The sequence below is a fragment of the Mesoplodon mirus genome (assembly GCF_964341445.2).
Source record: "Mesoplodon mirus genome assembly, chromosome: 17".
NCBI classification, from domain to species: Eukaryota; Metazoa; Chordata; class Mammalia; order Artiodactyla; family Ziphiidae; genus Mesoplodon; species Mesoplodon mirus.
Genome location: NC_138993.1, coordinates 11,302,882 through 11,324,458, shown reverse-complemented (window position 1 = coordinate 11,324,458; position 21,577 = coordinate 11,302,882). Strand labels below are relative to the sequence as shown.

The 21,577-nt window shown below is 32.9% G+C and overlaps 1 protein-coding gene across 4 annotated transcripts in view; it reads right to left on the bottom strand.

Annotated features, from left to right (window-relative positions):
- Positions 1–21,577, bottom strand: part of NBEA (neurobeachin) — a 612,123-nt gene that overhangs the window by 385,819 nt on the left and 204,727 nt on the right. For all 4 annotated transcript variants that reach the window (XM_082602053.1, XM_082602054.1, XM_082602055.1 and 1 more), the window contains 3 exons: positions 16,102–16,540; positions 5,374–5,528; positions 2,994–3,120 (listed from right to left, as the gene is read on the bottom strand). In XM_082602053.1, coding sequence (XP_082458179.1) covers positions 2,994–3,120; positions 5,374–5,528; positions 16,102–16,540 — 721 coding nt within the window. The remainder of the gene's footprint in view (positions 1–2,993; positions 3,121–5,373; positions 5,529–16,101; positions 16,541–21,577) is intronic.

Sequence of the window (21,577 nt, the reverse complement as noted above, 5' to 3'; positions counted from 1 at the left end):
TCATATGTCTACAATACAGTTGTATTCAAATTTCCATAGAATTTTATTTATAATAGCCCCAATGTGGAAAAAACCCAGATGTCTATCAATAAGTGAAGAGATAAATAAATAGTGGGATAGCCATATAACAGAATAATACTCAAGAATAAAAAGGGATGGACTGGGCTTCCCTGGTGGCGCAGTGGTTGAGAGTCCGCCTGCCGATACAGGGGACACGGGTTCATGCCCCGGTCCGGGAGGATCCCACATGCCGCAGAGCGGCTGGGCCCGTGAGCCATGGCCGCCGGGCCTGCGCGTCCGGAGCATGTGCTCCGCAACGGGAGAGGCCACAACAGTGAGAGGCCCACGTACCACACACACAAAAAAGGAATGGACTACTCATAAACAAAAAGACATGAATGAATCTCAAAATCTGAGTGAAAGAAGGTAGGCACAAGAAAGTGTATTCTATATGATTCCATCTATGTGAAATCCTAGAAAATACAAATTTAAATTATGATATTAAAAAGCATATAAACGTTTGCCTGGGGAAGGATGGCGTAAATTATAAATGGGGCAGAGGGAACTATATGGAGTGATAAATATGTTCTACATCTTCATAGTGGTAGTGGTTGTATGGGCATATAAACTGTTCAAAACTCGTTAAAATGTACACTCAAATTGAATATTTAAATTGAGTTTAAACAACATAAACAAATGATCTCAATAAATTTATTTTGGAAACTAGAGAAACGAAGATACAAACACAAAATATTTAAATTATAAGAATATATCATATAAGAAACATATAAGACTTCTACATAAAAATCTAAAAATCATTACTGGAAAAAAATTTTTAAAAACTAAAGAAATGGAAGGAATAGAAGCTGTTCATAGTTTGGAAGTCACAATATTGAAAGAGATCTATAGAAGAAATATAACTCCAGTTGCAACAGAGCTATAAATTCCATTCCTTGCTAAAATCCCAGCAAGTTGTTTTCAATATGGATACTGATAAACTGATTCTAAAATTTAAATGGAAATGCAAAGCATCAAGAATAGCTTAGGCTTCCTTGGAAAAAAAAAAAAAGGACAGGATGGGAAGACATTACTTATCCAGATACTGATCCTTATTAAACCTAAAGCTAATTATGACAGTATGTCACAAGGATAGACAAACAGACAAATTGGGTAGAATCGAGTGCCAAAGCAGAATCCAGTATACAAGAACACTTGATTTGTGACAAAAGTGGCAGAGCATGGGAGATAGGAGAGTTTCTCAAATAAATGGCACTGGGTCATCTTGACATCCATAGTACTCCTACCTCATCAAATTCACAAAACTCAATTCCAGATGAACTATGTATCTAAATATAAAAAGCACAAATAAAGCAGCCAGAGGATGAGATGGGGAAAATGAAGGCAAAGATTTCATCTATAACACAAAAAGCACTAAAAAACAAAAACTTGATAAATTGAGTTTCATTAAAATTTACAACTTCTGTTGATCAAAACATATCACATAGATAATAAGAAAAGCCACAGAATGGGAGAAGATATATATACAACATATAATCATCAAAGGGCTCATTTTCAAAATGCATAAAGAGAAGAGCCTTTACAAATTAAGAAGACAAACAACTCAACGTTTTAAAATGAGTAAGAGATTCCAACAGGGAAATCACAAAAGAGGAAAACCAAAAGACCGATAAATATATAAGAAGGTGCTCGACCTTGTTAACTATCAGGAAAATACAAACTAAAAATACAATGAAATACCACTATACTTCTACCAAAATGCCTAAAATGTAAAAGTGACAATACTAAGTATTGTTAAAGATATAAAAAATTAGGCACTCTCATACACTGCTAATGAGTTAGTAAACTTGCATTAACCACTTTGGAAAACATTTGGCATTATCTAGTAAAATTGAACATACACAAACACTATGAATCAGCAATTCCATTCAGTTATTTACCCAACAGATACGCATACAAATGTGTTGTATACCCAAAAGTAATGTACAAGCAGCACTGTTATGTAAAAAAGCAGCAGTATTTGCAATAGTCCCAAACTGGAAAATTCCAAATGCCCATCATCAATAAAATAGATTAATAAATTATAGTATACAACCACTAAGGAATGAACATGAACAAAACTATTGCTACAGGCAATACAGATAAATCTCATAAACATAATGTTGAGAAAAAGTAGCCAGAGACAAAAAGAATAAATACTGTGCAACTCCACTCATATAAAATTCAAAAAAGACAAAACTAATCTAGTATTAAGTCAGAGTGATGAATTTGAAGAGGAGCAAGAATAGTGGCAAAAAAAAGGAGCAAAAGGTGGGGGCTTTGTGGTACCTGTAACATTCTATTTCTTGCCTTGAGTGATAGTAACATAACATTGTTCTTTCATTGAGCTTTTACACTTCAGTTAAAAATGTGAATACACACACATACTGTGTGTATGGATATGTGCAATTTAACTCCAAGCATTTTGGTCAAACTCTTCTAGGAATTCTCTCTGACATGCTACTGCAAATCATTTTTATCTATTAATCGCGATAGAAAAGATAATGTTTGGTGATTCAACTTCCAATTATATATGTTATATGTAACTCTGCAGATTTATTTTGAAAGTCTGTATTTTAAACTCACCACCCCAAAGATGTCCAATTTTATCATGGTGCCACGTCTGCATGTTTCTACCTTACAGGAAACAGTAATGTGCTATATGACAATGGATTATAAATTCAGGAAAGTCAGATCATGAAAACCATTCAAGATCTCTCAGTTTAGACTGAAATATAATAAATGATTTTTATATAATGAATAATGATCTAAAAATATCAAAACATTGCAATTATGAGATATAATCACAAAATACATAATTAAACATTCTTAAGAATTCTTAACTATATCTTTGTATTTAATGTATACTGTTTCACTATTTTTGAGGTGAGAGGAAGGGAGTAAAAGGAGTAAAAAAAACAAATAGTTATGTATACCTCATATTTTCAGCTGAATCTTCTGGCATTGGAGCAACAGTTTGTACAGCTGGAAGGTTTTTGCTGGTAGCACCATTCACAAAACTAGAAGAGGAGGAAGAAGAAGAGGACCCCGAATCCACGGCACCTGTTCCCAAAATAATAATTTTTAGCCTTAAGTATAAATTTATTTAACAAAATAATTTTCATTACATCATTACTATCTGAGTTTGAAAAAAATATTCATCTGTATTTCAAAATAGAATTTAGCCATTAAAAAATCATTTGGCCATCGGTACACTAATAACTTTATAATTATTAAAAATAGCTATTGCATTAAAATCCAGTTTATTTACTTATATTACTCTAAACAAAACTACATATTACAAATGGGATATAAATAAAAGACATCAACAAATGAAAATAATTTTAGATAAAATGAGGCTGATAAAACAATGCAAATTTAGATGTGAAAAATTTATGTTTTTATTGCTATGTTGTTATATTTTTAGTTTTCATCATATAAGATATAATTTGCAATAAACTGTCTCAATATAAATTTGTGGCACTGCAGCATCAGTGCTTATTTTGATAAAATGATTGCTTAAGAAGGGCTATAATGAGTATAAGATTTGTACCCAATTTTAAAATAATGAGTTCTCCTCAACGATATGAAGACGCCATTTTAGAACAGATCTTCCTATATTAACACCAAGTAAGTATATTAAATAGCAGTGGAGTTGAGGGACATCTAGTGTTCCTAAATATTATCTTTATCTTATCTAACACTAATTCCCATAAAACTGGGATTTTCACAACACTTACACAGCATGTATATGTCAAAATCTAAACTAGTCTTGGGTCCAGTTTAGATGTTGGCCCTCAATTTCTTTGTGTGTGTGTCTGTGTGTGTGTGTTTGTGTATCTGTATATATGTATTTCTAAGGAGAATGTTCATTACTTACATTTTTTTATTGTAGTATATGCTTTATACTATCACTGGACTTCTGGCTACCATCATTTCCCATATCTATTATTAATTCATAGAATAGGAATTAAAGGAAAATATCATACCTTGTTTCAAATAAAGATAAAAAAGAGATGACTTGCTTTTTCATTTCCTTATCTCTTAAAGAGTAAGGATTTAGTCAATAAACACCAAATGTAGATTTTTTTCTTTCTATTACATTGGTATATTTTAAAAATCTTAACACTTCTCTGAGTATACATTTTGGTAAAAGGAAAACATTTTTATTCCTTTTTCTAGAAAGCAGAATGAGTATAAGGAGTAAGACTGTAAACTGGATAGGAAAAACTATATAAAGTCTTCAGACAAGTCAGATATAAATATTTATATATATATATACATAAATCGAAGATGTTTTGTTCTTTAACACAATTCCATTAATGATTTTTATTTGCTAACATAAATATGCTTGATAGAGTACATTCTACTTACTACAACCCCATAAATGTGCTGTTCATGATATGTCAGACTCAGGTGGTATGATAAACAAGATAAATACAGAAAGCACAAAGAAGAGCTATGAAATTAATAAAAATGGGAATAATCTAGGTAACGATAATAGATGTAAAAGTTCAAGGCTATACAGTTTGGAGAAGAGAAGGCTACTATAGTCAGGGAAGAAAAGTCAGGGATCATCTTGCGTTGTATAAATACCTAAAATGGAATCACAAAGATTTGGGTAAGGATTTATTTAGCTAATAATCAACAGGAACATTTCTGGAAATTTACAAAAAAAAAAAAAGTTTATTTTAGGCAGACTTTTAAAATTTGTAGTGATTTGGAATTTTCTGTTTCTAGAATTATTAGGAAAATGTTGGACAATGAATTGAATATAATTGTAATCTAAGTATATAGATTAATTCAATGTCAAACAATGGTTCTTATTCACATGCACTTTTTGTCAAGTTGAGGCTCTTGCATATCGTCAAGGTTCTCAGGGGAGCTTGGTAAAAAATACATATTAGGTTTCAACCAGTAAATGTCACTAAATCTATTTTCTGTCACTAATATATTTAATATACCTTGATATTCTTGGTACAATTTACTAATTTTTACGTATCAAATGTCAGTGTTCAAATTATGTTTTGGTTTTGCTCCCCAAATATCTTTCAGCAAACTGAGTTCACTCTGAAAGTAAATAGCATCATGTTTTGAGAAGACTCAAAACAAAACCCACAGTGTTCTCAAACTAAAAAGTACACCCTAGAACCATAAATTCTGAAAGATAACATGAAGAATAACCTTCTTAAAGGTTAAGGTAATCTTAAATGATCAGGGTATTTTAATTTTTAAGATCAAATAAGCAGAAGAAATGAAGATACAGAAAACAGAAAGAAAAAGATGAGGTATCACAAAAATAGATAAAGACAATACCTGTTGTATTAATCATACTTTTTGGTGTAGCTCCAGTAGCAGCAAATATATTAGAGGTACTGCCTGTTGGCAGCCCACTTCCAGCAGCAGCGGCTCCTACAGTGGTTACAGCTAAACTACCTGGAGGGGGCTTCTTAACAGGGACCACGACACTCCTGCCAAGAAATGATGAAAAATAACACAAGGTCTAAGATGAATTCTAATCCTGCTATGGCAGATACACGTAATCAACATTAAATTTTCTTTTCTTTCTTTTTCCTTTTTTTTTTTTTTAAATTCCTGATCCCAACTTAATTGGTGAAAAGGATATAAACATTAAGGATATATTGTAAAGTGTGTTAACTATTATAATTCATTTGGCAAACATTTATGTAGAATCTAGAATTTGCAAATCTTTTTTAAGATGACATGTGGTCTATAATCATGAATCTGGGAAAACTGGAAAAATGCATGCTCAAGTTAGATATTTTTCATATGCATATAGGGAATTTTTTGTGTGAAAATATACATACACATAATGTTCATCCTATCTCTAACATATTCTAAATGTGGAAAATAGTCATAAAAACATTTGAAAGCCAAATTCTGAAGCTTCCTCATAGTAAAGCTAAATATTAAGACAGAAATATGGAATAACAACTAATGGCATAATAAAATTAAACTTTATTTTCCTGAAAAAAATTGAGTTGTTTTTCATAGTAGGAATGCTATTATAATGAAAGAGAACTGAGAGGATACAATAGACATTTGGTAAAAGATCTATTTAGCTTCTAAACCTTGACTTTGTGAACTTAGAAGTTGAAAATTTCCTCATGTTTTGTTAGCATATTTAAATGAATTTCATAAAAAAAACATTTCTGAACTTAACATCTGTGTTAACCTTAAATAATAAATGGATGTGAATAGTAGTCAATTTAAAGATAAAGAAACTATTTCTTTAACATAATAAATATCTTTACTTCCTTTCAGTAAAGGTTCATGTTTCTCAAAGTTTACAGCATTCCGGGCCTCCCTGGTGGCGCAGTGGTTGAGAGTCCGCCTGCCGATGCAGGGGATACGGGTTCGTGCCCCGGTCTGGGAGGATCCCATATGCCGCGGAGCGGCTGGGCCCGTGAGCCATGGCCGCTGGGCCTGCGCATCCGGAGCCTGTGCTCCGCAACGGGAGAGGCCGCGACAGTGAGAGGCCCGCATACCGCAAAAAAAAGAAAAAAAAAAAAAAAAAAAAGTTTACAGCATTCCAACTCCATCTAATAAATACTTTCAAGCATTACTCATTGAACTTATTTATCTAGAAAGTAGATGTATGAGATATTTTAAATTCAAATATAATGTTTGAAAACTAATGACTGACAGTAAAAAATATCCAATCTAAACTAGGTCTTTTAAATCTATATTTTATAATTTTCTCATTAAAAAGCTCTGCTTAAAGGAAACTATATCAATGGCTCATTGTCAAATAAGTCTATGGCTTAAACTTCCTTAATACCAATGATTTTCAAAGAAAAATGACCTTGTCAATGTAAAAAATCTAAATTTATAAGAATTATTATTTTCAATTTTAGGGGTATTTAAAACTTTTTTATGACCAAAGTAATTATAATCTTAAATAATTTTACTTGTACCAAAAAAATTCTTCATTATCTCTTTCTGGATACTTTTTTTTTCCTTAATAGATAATGTCAAATTCATCAGACTCAACCTTGAACTTTCAACTGTCTTATTAAATTTCCAAAAGCACACACTATGCTTTCAATCCCTTCATTGATCATTCCTCATCGAATACCTTCATTTATTTCACTGAGAGGTGGTGTGACATTATGGAGAATACAGGATGTGGAGTTAGAAGATTAAGGCTTGAGAACTAAATCACTCTCAAGCTATGTGATATTAAATTTCAGTTTTTCAGTAAAAATGGCAAGACAAATGCCACTTCACATATGACTGGAGAAATTAAATGAGACTGTATTTAAAAGAACTTTGTCAATTATGAGATGCCTTATAAATGTTAATAACTGTTACCATTTTCTAAAGTGAAATAATTCTCTGCTTCCAAGATAAGGTATTTAGTTACAATGATCTACATAAAGATCAACAGAAAAGAAACCAAACTAATATTTTGGATTTATCATCAAAACTCTTCCCTAAACTTCTAAACTATTTCATTGCCTATCTAGAAAGAAAAGAAAATGATCAATTCTTGATTTGAAAAGAAGTCATTAGTAAAACTACAATATTTTTTTCCTAAATCTCTCATTAAAATCCTTATGGATAAAATACAGAAACACAGGCTGATTGACAGTGCTGTGAGACAAATTTGTAGATGGTAGGAAAAAATATTACCAAAGATTCCTGATTAACCGATCATTACCAACTTTGTACAAAAGCTCTCTGTAACAGGCTACTACAGGCATCTTGTCAAGTACTGAGGGTATGAGATATGTACTATGAAAAATTAGTTATATGAATGAGGGAAAAAAAGGTTCATCTCAACAACCTGTAATGATGGCTTGTAAATAAATGCAAACAACATTAAATGCCTTTCTACTAATAAACCTCTGAAAACATCTGATTTAATAGCAATTGACATGAAAGCCTCCAGACACTTCACTGACAGCAAACTCAGCAGTCTGGTAGTTAGTACAACATGGGATATAAATAGAGTACAGTGTCTAGAAGCCCAGTTTTTAATGTCAAACAGACCTGAGTTAGAATTCTACCTCCATCTATTTTACGTTTGGTAGTGTATATATGTCTAAGGTAGTAAGCAAATAAATCTAAGCTCCATTCTCGTTACCTTTAAAATGAGACTCATAATAGTTTGTACCTCATAAGATTGTTACAAAGATAAAAGGATATACTGCATATAAAATGCTTAGCACTTTACCTGGAATATTATAAGTGGTCCAAACATTTTAGGTATCATTAGTATTGCTATGGCTCCCAAAAGTGCTGATGCGAGCTGGGTCTACCTCAGCAACAGTATCCAGAGTCAAAGAAGCAATAATCCTGATATATTTTGTGACTGTCAGACCTCATAAAGTCCTATGTATAGTTTTAGGCACCATATTGCAAGAATAATGACAAAAAGCATCATGTCCATAAAAGAACAGTTAGGATGACAGTAGATCTAGAACACAAGTCATGTCAGGAAAGACTGAGAGTCTAGAAAATTATAGTAAAGACGTGAGAAAAAATTACACCAATTTTTTAAAATCTGAAGGTATTTGACAAGGAAACAAGATGAAATTTCCACATATCTCCAAATACCAGATTAGGACCAACAGGGGAAAGAACTCTCTAGTAATTTTTATGAGCACCAGTTTCCAAACACTGATGTGTTCAAAGGGCTAGGACGACCATGTCACAGAGTGGTGGTGAGAGAGGTGGGAAGCTGGATTTGACTGATTTCTCCGATTCTTTCTCAATCCATAATTTTATGCATTTGTTAGAACTACTATTTCCCCTTTGATTATTATGCTGAAATTGTTTATCTAGAATCAGAGGACTGTCCATTTTGGTCCTTAATATCATTTCTTCACCAACACTACCCATTCCCTAACACCTCAGACCATCCTCTCTCCTAAGCAACATATTTTACAAATTATTTGAATGTTTATACTTGCCAGTATGTGTTGATAACATATTAGTTATTTTCTGGAATGTTATTATGTATTTGCAACTACTTATATATGAAAGTAAAAATTTTCAGCTCTTACAAAATCTTAGTCAACATTTTCCACTTGGTTACTTATCCCCCCCTACATCAAAAGGCTTACCTAGGAGTCTATGTACCCATTGTGGGTACCCAGTTAGGATGCATAAAAACACACAAATTTTTAGAGTATATACATTTTTCTAGGGTGAGCATATAATTTTTATCTGGATTTCAAAAATATAGCCACAAAAGTTGAGCCACCAATCTAGACTATTAACATATCCGTTTTTCTACTTGATCTGCCAGTCATACTGATAGATATCTAGAATACTCTACACTAAACACATTTTTAAAAATGCATTACTCTATCTTATGACTATTCTTTCCATATTTTCCCACACAATTTAACATTTCTGTCCCACAACTTTAAGACTGAAAACTATAAAGAAGTGGAAAATTCCTTTATACTACATATAATCTATACATGTGCCAAGGCTGTAAAGGTTATCATCAAAGTAGCACAAGCCAGAAAATTATTCTAATTCACTGCAACAAAATGTTTCACTGAGTGATTAATTATATGTTTTGTAATACATTGAGTGATACAAAATACATGTAAATTTTCCATCATTGAATTCATCCTATCTCAAAGTCATAGATTTGGGGTGTGATCTAAGATTTGCTCATTCATTTAACTCTGACATGTGAGGGACCGTTCTGAGTTCTGAGACATAGCCATGTATAGAACAGACAAAATCTCTGCCCTCATGGAACTTACATTTCAATAGGGAGATACAGAAAATACAATAACATAAATGATTAAATATAGTACACCAGTGGTAAGTGTTGTGAGAGAGATAAGCATGGACAGGAATAAGGAGTATTATTGGAACGGTGGCTAAGAGAAGACTTATTCAGAAGGTGGTATTTGAGGAAACATTGACAGGGTGAATGAACAAGTCAGGAGGGTATCTAGGGAAGAGTGTCATGGGATAGCGAACAGGAAGAAGGCTAGTGTGACTTGAGAAGACTGAGTGATATGCAGAGATATAAGAGATGAGATGAAAGAAGTAACAGGGTCTCAGATCATAGGTCCTTATAGTCCACTGTAAAGATGCTGTCTTTTCCTCAGAGTGGGGTCAGCAGCCATTAAAAGCTTAGGAATAGGGGAGCAATATAACATTAGGTTATAACAGGATCACACTGGCTGCTATGTTAAGGATAGATGAGGGGGAAAAGGCAAATGGCGGGGAGACTGGTTAGGAGAATACTACAATAATATAAGTAAGAAATGAGAGTAGTTTGGATCAGAATTGCAAAGTGAAACTGGTGAACAATGGGTCAAATTTTGACTATATTAAGAAGGCAGAACAGACACGACTTGCAGAAGACTGGATGTGGGTATGAGAGAAAAGTCAAAGATGATGTAAAGAGTTTTGCCTTAAGCAACTGGAAGGGCAGAACTGCCATTAACTAAGACAGGGACTGCTATGGTTGGAACAGGTTTTTTTGCTTGTTTGTTTGTTTTATAACTGTTATTAATCATCCAAGTAGTAATGTTGAATAAGCAATCAGATAGCTGAGTCTTCAGTTTAGGAGACAGGTTTGGGCTGAGACATAAAATTGGTAGTAATCAGACTATATGTTATTTAATGCCAGGAACATGGATGAAATCACCAAAGAAGTCAATGCAAATAGATGGAAGAAGTGGTCCAAAGACAGAGTCTTGGGGATCTCCATTAACTAGTTATGTGAGTTTTGTAAAAAGGATACTATTTGATCTGTACACCTCAAGAACTATCCTAAGTGTAAAGCGAGATACTGAAGATAAGAAATGGCTTTTAAATAGTGACTTATTAAGACAAGTGAGTTTTATATCTCACTCATGGATCCTATAATAATTCCTTTCTTCTTTCCACTTGCTCCCTCTTTTCTGTAACACTTACTGGGCACTGACAGGTTAAGGGAATACACTGACAAGTTAGGGGATACCAAGACAAGTAAGACATAACCCGTGTCAGAGATACTTGAATGAAATACAAGAGACAAATAAATCAACTGCAATGTATTTCGATAACAGCTCTGATTAGAGTTATGCACAAGAACTTTCAGAAACATAAAGGATGAGCTTTATCAGGGAACAGTAAGCTGAATTGAAAAGGACGAATGGGAATCAGCCAAGAAGAGGAAAGTTCAATATTAGAAACTTCATGAGGCAAAGAGGTATGAAAAATCACAAAAGATTGAAGGACTGCAAATAGATCCTTATGGCTGGTGAAAGATGAGGACTTTATATTCCAAACTAAGAAGTTCATCATTTACTGTATAATAAGAAATTGTTTCAAAATCTTCATCAGTATTGCATTTAAGAAAAACATCTCTGACATAAATGTGGAAGATGCATTTGGTGGGGGAACACCTGGAAACAGGTGATAGCTTTGAAACTGGGCACGTCAAATCTTTTCTGGATTTCAGGTCTTTTAACCAAGTTCATAACTACCTGCCACTTTTTGAGACAAACTGTAAGGCCATCTCATTTATTCTAGGAATTTGGAACTTTATGGGACTTTTTGGAAATAATGCATTATTCTATATGTTGAGAAACTGAGTCCCAGAGAACCAAAGAGAATAGATGAGGGTCACACAACTAATTACAGAGACCCATTACTGATAGCCATTTCTTCTAATTTCTAGATTATTACTCTTTATCTAACAAGGCTTAAAATGTTGTTAAATATTTATCTTGAAAGAAAAAATTGAAACTATGAAGAAAAAAATTTTACTTCTGTTTTTGACATTACAATTTACTGCAGCTCATTAGAAATCACAAGTTTATTTATGATGTTTTCATGATTTATTCACTGCTATTCTGTAAAGTATTTAGAATACCAGTAGAGAAATAGGATGTATGAAAAATAACTGAGTATTTCATTAGTCTACCCTTTAAAGAGAGATGCTTTTTTCAGCTCACTGAACTGTCTGTGGAAATGCCAGGAGAGAAAAAGGCAAAAACATTGGGGAAATTAGGATACAACCATGCTGGGTCAAAACTGCATCTTCTGGCAACTGCATCTTCTGGTCTTAAAATACTATACCCAGGGTACTTGGAGCATAATAAAAGCTGGGATTTCAATGGCTAGGTACCATAGAAACTTTTAATTGTAAAGGCTGGCAGAGTTTTAATCAATGTAGCTTACATTTACTTGCTCATCCTTTAAGTGATATAATCAAAACATTTTTTTAAAAAAATTAGAAAACTGTAAGAACAGAAAGTGAAGTACTCAGCAGTAATTGTAAGTTTTCATATTCTGACTTAATTCTAAGCTTAAAGAAATCAATGTAGGAGGATTCCATCATCTCTACTAAACATTTCTTTTTTATTTATCCTAAATTGTCATCCTTAGCACTAATACTTAAAACATTAACATTAAAAAACTAGAGAGAGAATACCTAGACTAAGCTTATACTTTAGGTTCAGTAATATGAAGGCTATATATATTGCTTTTTAGTCCCATAATATTTACAAAATATTTTTTATTTCAGAGATTTTCTTTTTCAGAGAATGAAACACTTGGAAGCAAGGATATTAGAAGTTTGAGGGAAAAAATGCAAACTAATTTGCCCGAACATATCAAACCCAGTAACTGAAACACAAGCAGGTATGTAAAATCAAAAGGGATGAAATATAAATCATAAGATCATTGTATGCTAGCCAGAGAAGCAACACAATTACTAGCTTTTTGTGATATCCCAGACTTAAGATAATTTTCTGAAATATAACGACAGTTAAAATATATGGAGAAACATATTGTCCTCTGCCTTTTTTTATTGTCTTTTGTCCAAACTAAGGGGGCGTCTCAGGAATCCCTGGAGAATTAAGACTGAGCTAAATCACAGATATATACAAAATTCTCAAAAGATTAAAAGCATTTGGATATACAGGGTTAAATTTTAGTTTAAAGGATATGGTAAAGCTTAATTTGTGGTTTTAGAGAAAAGCATTCTCTCAATCTAAAAGTTACAGAGTTACTGATGCCTGAAAAAAATACAGTTCAGCTAGACTATTTTATAAACCATAGATCTACACAGAAATCTACCTACCACAAGAGACAGTACTGTTGGGGAACTTTGCAAATAGATTTATAAGTTCTATTATGAGATTATTAAACTCTTCTCTTAGAAATAAAACCATGATAAATATTCCTCTTCGCTTCATAGTAACAAAACAGCAGAAAAACTCTTGTAGTTTCGTAATCATATTTCCTCTACACATACAGTGTGTTCCATCTATAGAATGATAGTAGCGGATGTCTAGGATTTTCAGTGCTTTACAATGCATAAACATTTATTTGTTAGGGCCACTCATTGTAATAAAAGACATATACTTAAATCTGCATAGATGATGACTGGAGGAAATGAAAGAAAAAGAATCAGCATTTCTCATATATGTAGATAAGAAAACTTATATAATATTTCATAATACAACCTGATGAAAGATTTAATACTAAAAGAAAAAGGTTTATTTTAGTGAAGTCTAAATGTCTCTAAAATTTGATGTTGCAATTTACCGAATGAGAACGATATTACAAACTTCAAAACACTGAAATTCATCAATGCGCCATCCTAAGTGAGGAGAAACTCCACATGTAAAGCATAAGTTAACATAACTCAATTGACATCAGTTGTTTTAGGAAGTTATTCCCAAACTTACAATCTAGAATAAGTATAAAGAATACATTGTTAGCAAGTTTTCAATAGAACAAATAAACTATTGGCTAACAAAAGGAAAATCCTAGGTGATTTCTACTGCGATTGTACAATATTATTATGTACGATTTAGTTACAAAGAAATGAGCAACTGAGTTTACAGCTATTTTTCAACTAAAGATATAAATGAAAAATACATTACTGGTAGAGTAAGACCCATGCTAATTCTGTGTTTGAAACTGTAAGTATTCAAGATTTGCCTCTAAAGCCTGTCTTCTTGGATCCTAGTTTCAAGGAATTCAATCTGATGTTAAAAGACATGTCATAACTTGAATTTCAGACTTTACTGCTTCAGAAATATGTTTATATACTTCATAATGTAATTATAGCTACCTTAAGACAGATAAGGCAAATGGTAGCAATATATTGGTAATATAATTGAAAAATGCAGTTGTCCAGAAGCACTTGTGGGGATGATGTCTCAGAAAAGCTGCTCAAAGCTCCAGAGTTTGAAGTTAAATTTTTGATGTTGTCACTCTCAATCTATTGAATGGCTGACAGACAATCAAACCCGTCTGGCTGGCTGGCAGCTCATTTTCCTGGCAGGTGGCAAACAATTAGACACACCAATTTGTGCCTCCTGATGACATTAAAGCATGAAACTAAGTTGTATGCAGGGCCTAGTGATTTGTGTGAAAGCATTTCAAAAATAATACTCTTTGCCGTGGCAACTCATTTCAGACTGCCACCTCCCATTATGGCTTTGAGCACTGAAGACGACAGACTTGAGTTACGTGCAGTGCAAGGCCGCTTCTGTTCAATCCGTCATCAGCGCCCCCTGAGACCTCAATCCCCTCCTTTCATCAATATCACCTCATCATTTACATTTGATAGTACTTGAGCTACTGCATATATTAACTACACTGGAGACCCTTCTCCTAAAAAGAACTGAAATATGCTTTGTGCTCCTCGATTTCATTTCTACTTATGCAATTTAGAAGAATGATTCCACTCTCATTGCATTTTGCACAAATGCTACCAGGAACAAGTGGAAAGTTCTATTTTTTGTAAAGCAAAATCCTCAAAAATGTAATAAATTTTGAGTAGCTAAGAATATTGGCACTCAGATGACTGCTTCATTAAGTTTTAATGAAAAAAACTGTTCTAACGATAATCCAAATTAGAACAGAAATATTTTACTTAATGTTTATTTCACTGGATTCTCTTATGCAAATTACAATGATTCTCTGTATTTACTGTTTTATATTTTAACAAAATTTAGGTATAGAACTTAAAAATTAAATGGAACATAAAACTTATGACCCCAAGTTAAATTATTACACCGTTTATGTATAGATAAAGATTTATAGATATATACAAATACTTACATGCTTATGCTTATATAAACTCATAAACACACATATACATATATTCTGGGAACACAAACCAAATATGAATTGGCATAAGGAACGTCCAAGGAACTATATGAATGAACCTCCAAACTATTAAAAAAAAAGAAACAATTTCCTACCTTTTATACCCCTCCTTTTTTTAGTTTTTAAAAAACTTCTGACACTTAACACATTTTATCTTATAGACAACTATCTGCAAACATTTTATCTCCTTTTACTACTTTAAGTTCACAGAAAACAAACCTGATTCTATCTCTTTATATTTGACATGATGACTAATGCCATTCATATTTTCACAATAAATTTTCAAGAAATATCTGTAGGATGCTGTTTGAAATGCTTATAGGCAAATTTTAAATCATATTTATGTATGAAAAAGATAATTCATCCTAACTGGAAATGGCTTTACTGCCACACCTCAACCCCTAAACTCTAAAAAATTACTGTCTCTAATTGGGACAAAGCAGTTTGGCTATTTTAGAGAAAACATTATGGAATATATATTACATTTTGATTATATATTTATTTTGACATTTAAGAAACATTTGATTTCCTAACTTGATCTTTTCTCCCTAAAACAAAAAACAATTACCTTCCAGTTTCCTCACATATATGTATATAAATGTATATAATATATAAAACACATATATATATATATAAAATAACTTCTCCAATCTACTGTAGTCACTTGATAGATTATAATCAGAATCTGTGTTTCCCTATTTCCAATTCAATGTGCTATCCGCCATTTCATATTGAACCCCCCTTTTTGAAACATATTATTAAAATGCCTATGAGATCAATCCAGTTGGCCTGTCACTTTGATAGTCTTTGTAGTAAGAATCTACAGTAAAAAATATAATGTTTTCAAGACCCTCCTAATATTTTTAAATTAACAGACTCTAATTTTCCTTCTATGCATAGAGCACTGTAAATAATAAGTTCAGTACCTACCTGTCAAAGGAATGAAACTGCATAGGAAGAATAGCTTGCGCTTCTCTCTTCAGTGCTGGATCTGGGTATGGGATAGGTTCAGGGCCACATTCTGCAATTTCAACTGGGGCAGCCACAAGACTTTTCAATATTTCCTTGACATTGATGCCTTTGGTTTGACTAATGCTAGATATAGACGGCGCAGGCTTCAACATTTCACTGGGGTTCTCAGTTAGGCTTTCCTGTGACTTTTTCACTTCGGATGACAAAGTAGATAACAGTTCACTCATGGCATCAGGGCCTGTGCTAGTCTCTAATTCTGCACCATTCAGGATGCTAGCCACTTGTTCCTCTCCGATTCCTGAATCAGTATGAGGAATGGAACTTTCTACATGAATATCTTCACCAGGGGTTGGTGTTTCTTTTTCCTTTACCGTGTCTGGAAATGCAGCAGGTGTTTCTGTAATGAAAGAAACTGATTTAAACAAAAAGCTTCACAAGTAAAAACCCAGTATCATTAATAAAATATACTCACATATTAGGATAAACAAAAGAAAACCTGTAAGGAACAAAAAATCTGCTAAATAGATGTGCGTAACAACACAACTTGATTAAAATATATCAACCACATACACCTGTCATTTTGTTTGGCAAGCATCAACAGAACCCTGTTTCTTTTATAAATCATCTGGCATTTCAAAATTAATATATAAGCATGGAGAAATAGTTCCTACCACAATTGCTTATAGCAGATTGTAAATAATTATTATATAAAGCTCATATTTTATACTTTTATTGTTAGCTACCAACCATGCAAGATAAATTATTATACTTCTCTAATATCGCCTTAAAAATATTAAGTTACTTTTATATATTTTTTGGTATTTCAGTAACCAATAATGAAATGCCTGATTGAAATATTTAAACTAGTTAAAGATATATTTTAAATTACACATAATACATAAAATTCTAAAGAGTTAATTGCAAAAAGCATGTCAAATGATTAGTTCAAAAGGATAAGTGCTTTGATAATAGAATAGTGAGCCTTACGAATTTAACCTACATGTGTGTTTTTTTTTTTTTTTTTTTTTTTTTTTTCTTTTTGCGGTATGCGGGCCTCTCACTGTTGTGGCCTCTCCCGTTGCGGAGCACAGGCTCCGGATGCGCAGGCCCAGCGGCCATGGCTCACGGGCCCAGCCGCTCCGTGGCATATGGGATCCTCCCAGACCGGGGCACGAACCCGTATCCCCTGCATCGGCAGGCGGACTCTCAACCACTGCGCCACCAGGGAGGCCCACATGTGTCTTTAAGAACAATTATTTTGGAATACTCATGATGATTCTTTGTGAATAAATATAAATTTCAATTTGTGAAAATTGAATCACAAATATGTATAAAAACGTATATAATATTACTAATTAAAATAGATAAAAAGAAAACCATCTTTAGAATGTTAAATTCCTATCAAATCTCATTATACAAAGGTCACTATAATAAAGTTTTTCATATAATAAAATGTTATCAAATTCTAAATGATGACCTTGAAAAATTTATCTAATCTAAGTATAATGGGAATAATAATAGCTTGTAACTTAATAAAGTCATGTTGAAGAAGAAAATAAGATATACACTTATTTACGTGCAGTTCCTGCATGAAGTAGATACTTAGTAAATGGCAGCTATTTGTATTACTTTAATAACTAATAGTTATTCTTTGTAATACAAGAAGGGCAAACTAAATTATGTCTATGATCTCTTCGAAATTAACATCTGTAAGTTCTATAACACTGCCCTTAGGTTTGTTTGTTTATTTATTTATTCATTCATTCATTCTTGGCTCGTTGGGTCTTCGTTGTGGTGCGCGGGCTTCTCATTGTGGTGGCTTCTCTTGTTGCGGAGCACGGGCTCTAGGCGTGCAGGCTTCAGTAGTTGTGGCACGTGGGCTCAGTAGTTGTGGCTCTCAGGCTTAGTTGCTCCACGGCATGTGGGATCCTCCCAGACCAGGGATCGAAGCCATCTCCCCTGCACTGGCAGATGGATTCTTAACCACTGCACCACCAGGGAAGTACCGAAACTGCCCTTAGGTGTTTTTGCTGTTGTTGTTTATTTCTTTGTTTCTTTTATTTGAAAGGTTATTAGAACAGGAAACTAAAGATATACATCTCTCACAAGTCCATGTAATGTGGCAGTTTTCCTCATATTTATTAAATAGGTTTTAGTTTTGCTTGTTTGGGCAAGGATGTTAGAATTGAAAGAACAAAAGATTACTCTGTAGAACATGATAATAATATTCAAATACTAGATGAACAACATGAAAAATAGGTTTTTCTTAGTTGTTCTCAAGGCTAAAACTTAAAATAACTGCATAAAGCTTTTTTGAGAAGACAGAAAATTTCAGTATTATTACTGGCAAAACACTAGAGAAGGAAAAAGGTAAGAGGTAAAGATAACAATTTGGCATTTTTTAAATAAAACCTTGTGAGAGCAGATTAAGACAATTTAGAATAATAGCATTAGGAATAAGATGGAAGAGAAAGAATCAAGATCCTTCTGAAATATCTAGCTTAAAGAAAAAAAAAGAATGGTGATATGTCACTAACTGAAGAAGAAAGCAAAAAAGAAGCAAGTTTGTTCAGGAAAATAATGAATTAATTGAGTATGCAGAATCTCTGGGACATTTATATCTGTAAGTCAAAGAAACTATGGCCATATATTTAGGGAATATTCAAACAGAGGTGATAATCAAATTTTGGAAATTGATGAAATTACCTAGGAATATAGGATGGGAAGATGGCTAAGCCAGTTATTTCCACTCTTAGAGATACTACTGAGTTTACTTAATGCATGTTTAATCTACAGATTACATATTCTTGGAGAGAAAACAATTACAGCAGAAAAATCAGGAGAGAATTAAACAGCGGTAGTGACATTTCTATGGCAACAGGACAGAGAATGTAAACACAGAAACAAAATAAGAACTCTAACATCAACAAAATATCACAGTGGAATAGTTACTAGCATGGGCTAACTTTTCTTACAGAGTTTAATTCTCAAAAGGCATATAGTCAAGTCTAGCACTTAGTCTAAATTTAGCTAATTTATAGCTCTTGTCTACAGGTTTGGCTTTACCCTAACATGATGTCTCAGAATCTTTATTTATGATGTGTTTTACATTAAGAGCTACACAAAAATGTAAACTTTTCAAGTTGTATTTGTCTGAAATATAAGCATTTTGCTAGCAAACAAAATATCTAAGAAATTAAAATCTTTGGTTTGTGTCCACAAGGTGTCATATAAAAAGATTTTTTCTACCAACTATAAAATTTTTTGCTTTTCTATTCAACTGACTCAGTAGACAACTAAAATCTATAACTCAGTAGCTAGATACATGGAACTTCAATATAAATGTTGACCTCTTGATTATAAAACACAATTAAAAGTTTATTAAATTTGAATATTAAAATATTTTCAAATGACTCATCAAAATATTTATACAGTAATAAAAATCTTAATTTTTTTACTGTGAATGATAAAAGAATTATTTCAAGAGAGCAGTAATTTTGATATTTCAATAAGAATTCTATTCAAATACATAAGTTTTGTAAAGTTTATGATCTTATTCACCTAGAAATAAAAATAAACACCAATGAAAAATTTTATAACAGTAATTACAAATAGAAAACAGGTCAATACTCAAAAAACCTACCTTAATTTCCCATTATGCATTTACAGAACACACTCTCAGATGATAGCATAAACTGCAGCTTAGATGAATTAACATGTTTCCAGAATGCTTCTTTGTAACACTAAAGTACTTTGAGGATTTAACCCAAGTGACTTCAATAGAAGCTAAGCATGAGCAGCATAGAAAGTATAAATGATTGCACCTGTGCAGGTTATATTACTGACAGGAGACTTCCAAGTTTTCCATAGTTCTCAACAGTTTCTGTAGCAATAGGCCATGTCAGTACACAAAGGAGAAATATTACTAGCCTGAGTGATCTTAACTTTGTCAGAACAGGCAGTTGGGTGCCAGATGCCTCTTTTTCTTACTGTTTTTCATTGAACCTAATGAGTTCATCTAATGCATGTTTGGAAAAATATGGGGTTAAGTTCAGCAAATGACATGATTTCTACATGGTGACCTCATTTAACACATTCCTTCCACCAAAAATCTTGTTTTATGATAACTTATGAAGTGTTTCAATATTTCTTACCTATTAAATTACTCAAATTGCTATTTTCCAAACTACCTTAATAAGGAATAACATGAAAGGAACATATAGCTTCTTGTTAGTATAGCACTAAAAATTACATCAAGATTACTTATTTGCTCTTCAAATAGTAATATTAAGCAAACTATTCACATTAGAGTAATTTAAAATAAACATAAAGATCTGTATATAACTTGTATATCTTGTTTATATTAAATGCAAATTAGTTAAATTGCATAAAAATTAACCAAAACTCCAAAGAGAAAAGAAAATACAGAGCCCAACCACTCTATCGGCTATTCTCTCTACTTATCTTCAATTTCTACCTCTCATCCCTAGCTCTGGTCCCTTTATCTGCAGATCAGTATCTCCCACCCTAAAAGAACAACCTCTTACTCCCGCCTCTCTTCAGGTACTTTAGGTATTTCTCCTTCCTTTCTGAAAAGAATATGTCATAAGAAAGATAATGGGAATGTAGTCAAATTGATAAAGGTTTCAATTCTGGCTCCACAACTTACTAGTTTTCCATGTTATCTTGAACAAGTTAGTTACGCTTTGAAAGCTGCAAGGACCACACTTGAAAAATGTAGATCTTATGTGTGCTATGAGGATTAAGAAATGTATCAGGCTATCACCTGTAATGTGCGTGCTTGATTTAGCTTCCCAAAGGCTTAGAAGATTTCCACAGACATCTCAAAATTAATACATCTAAAAATGGAAGTCTTGGTCATTTTCTTCAAATAATCTACCTCCGTTCTTGCTTGCTTTGACAAATGATACTTATCATCTCGGTACTTCAGACCAGACAGCTAGGTATTATCTTTGAAAACTTCTCATACCTTCATGCCCCACATCCAATCTATTACCATATCCTGTCAATTTTACTTCCAAAGTATGTCTAATTTATCTTCCTGTTTAATCTCTACTGCCACCGCACCTTAGTCCTAAGCAATAGCAGTTCTTACCTAGAAAGCAATAGCCTCCAATGGTTTATTCAGTTACCCTCAATGCCCCTCTAATCTATTCCCTCACTGTACTCAGAATACTCTTGTAAAATTATAAACCAGAATACTCTTGTAAAATTGTATGATACTTGTAGCGGGCAGAATTATGCCCCCTCCCTCCCAACGACGTCCACGTCCTAATCTCCATAACCTGTGAATATTACCTTACAAGGCAAAAAGGACATTAAATGGAAGGGCTCTGAGAAGAGACTAACCTGGATTATCCAGGTCGGCTCAATCAAACTTCAAAGCAGAAATCCTTTCCTAGCTGTGCTCAGA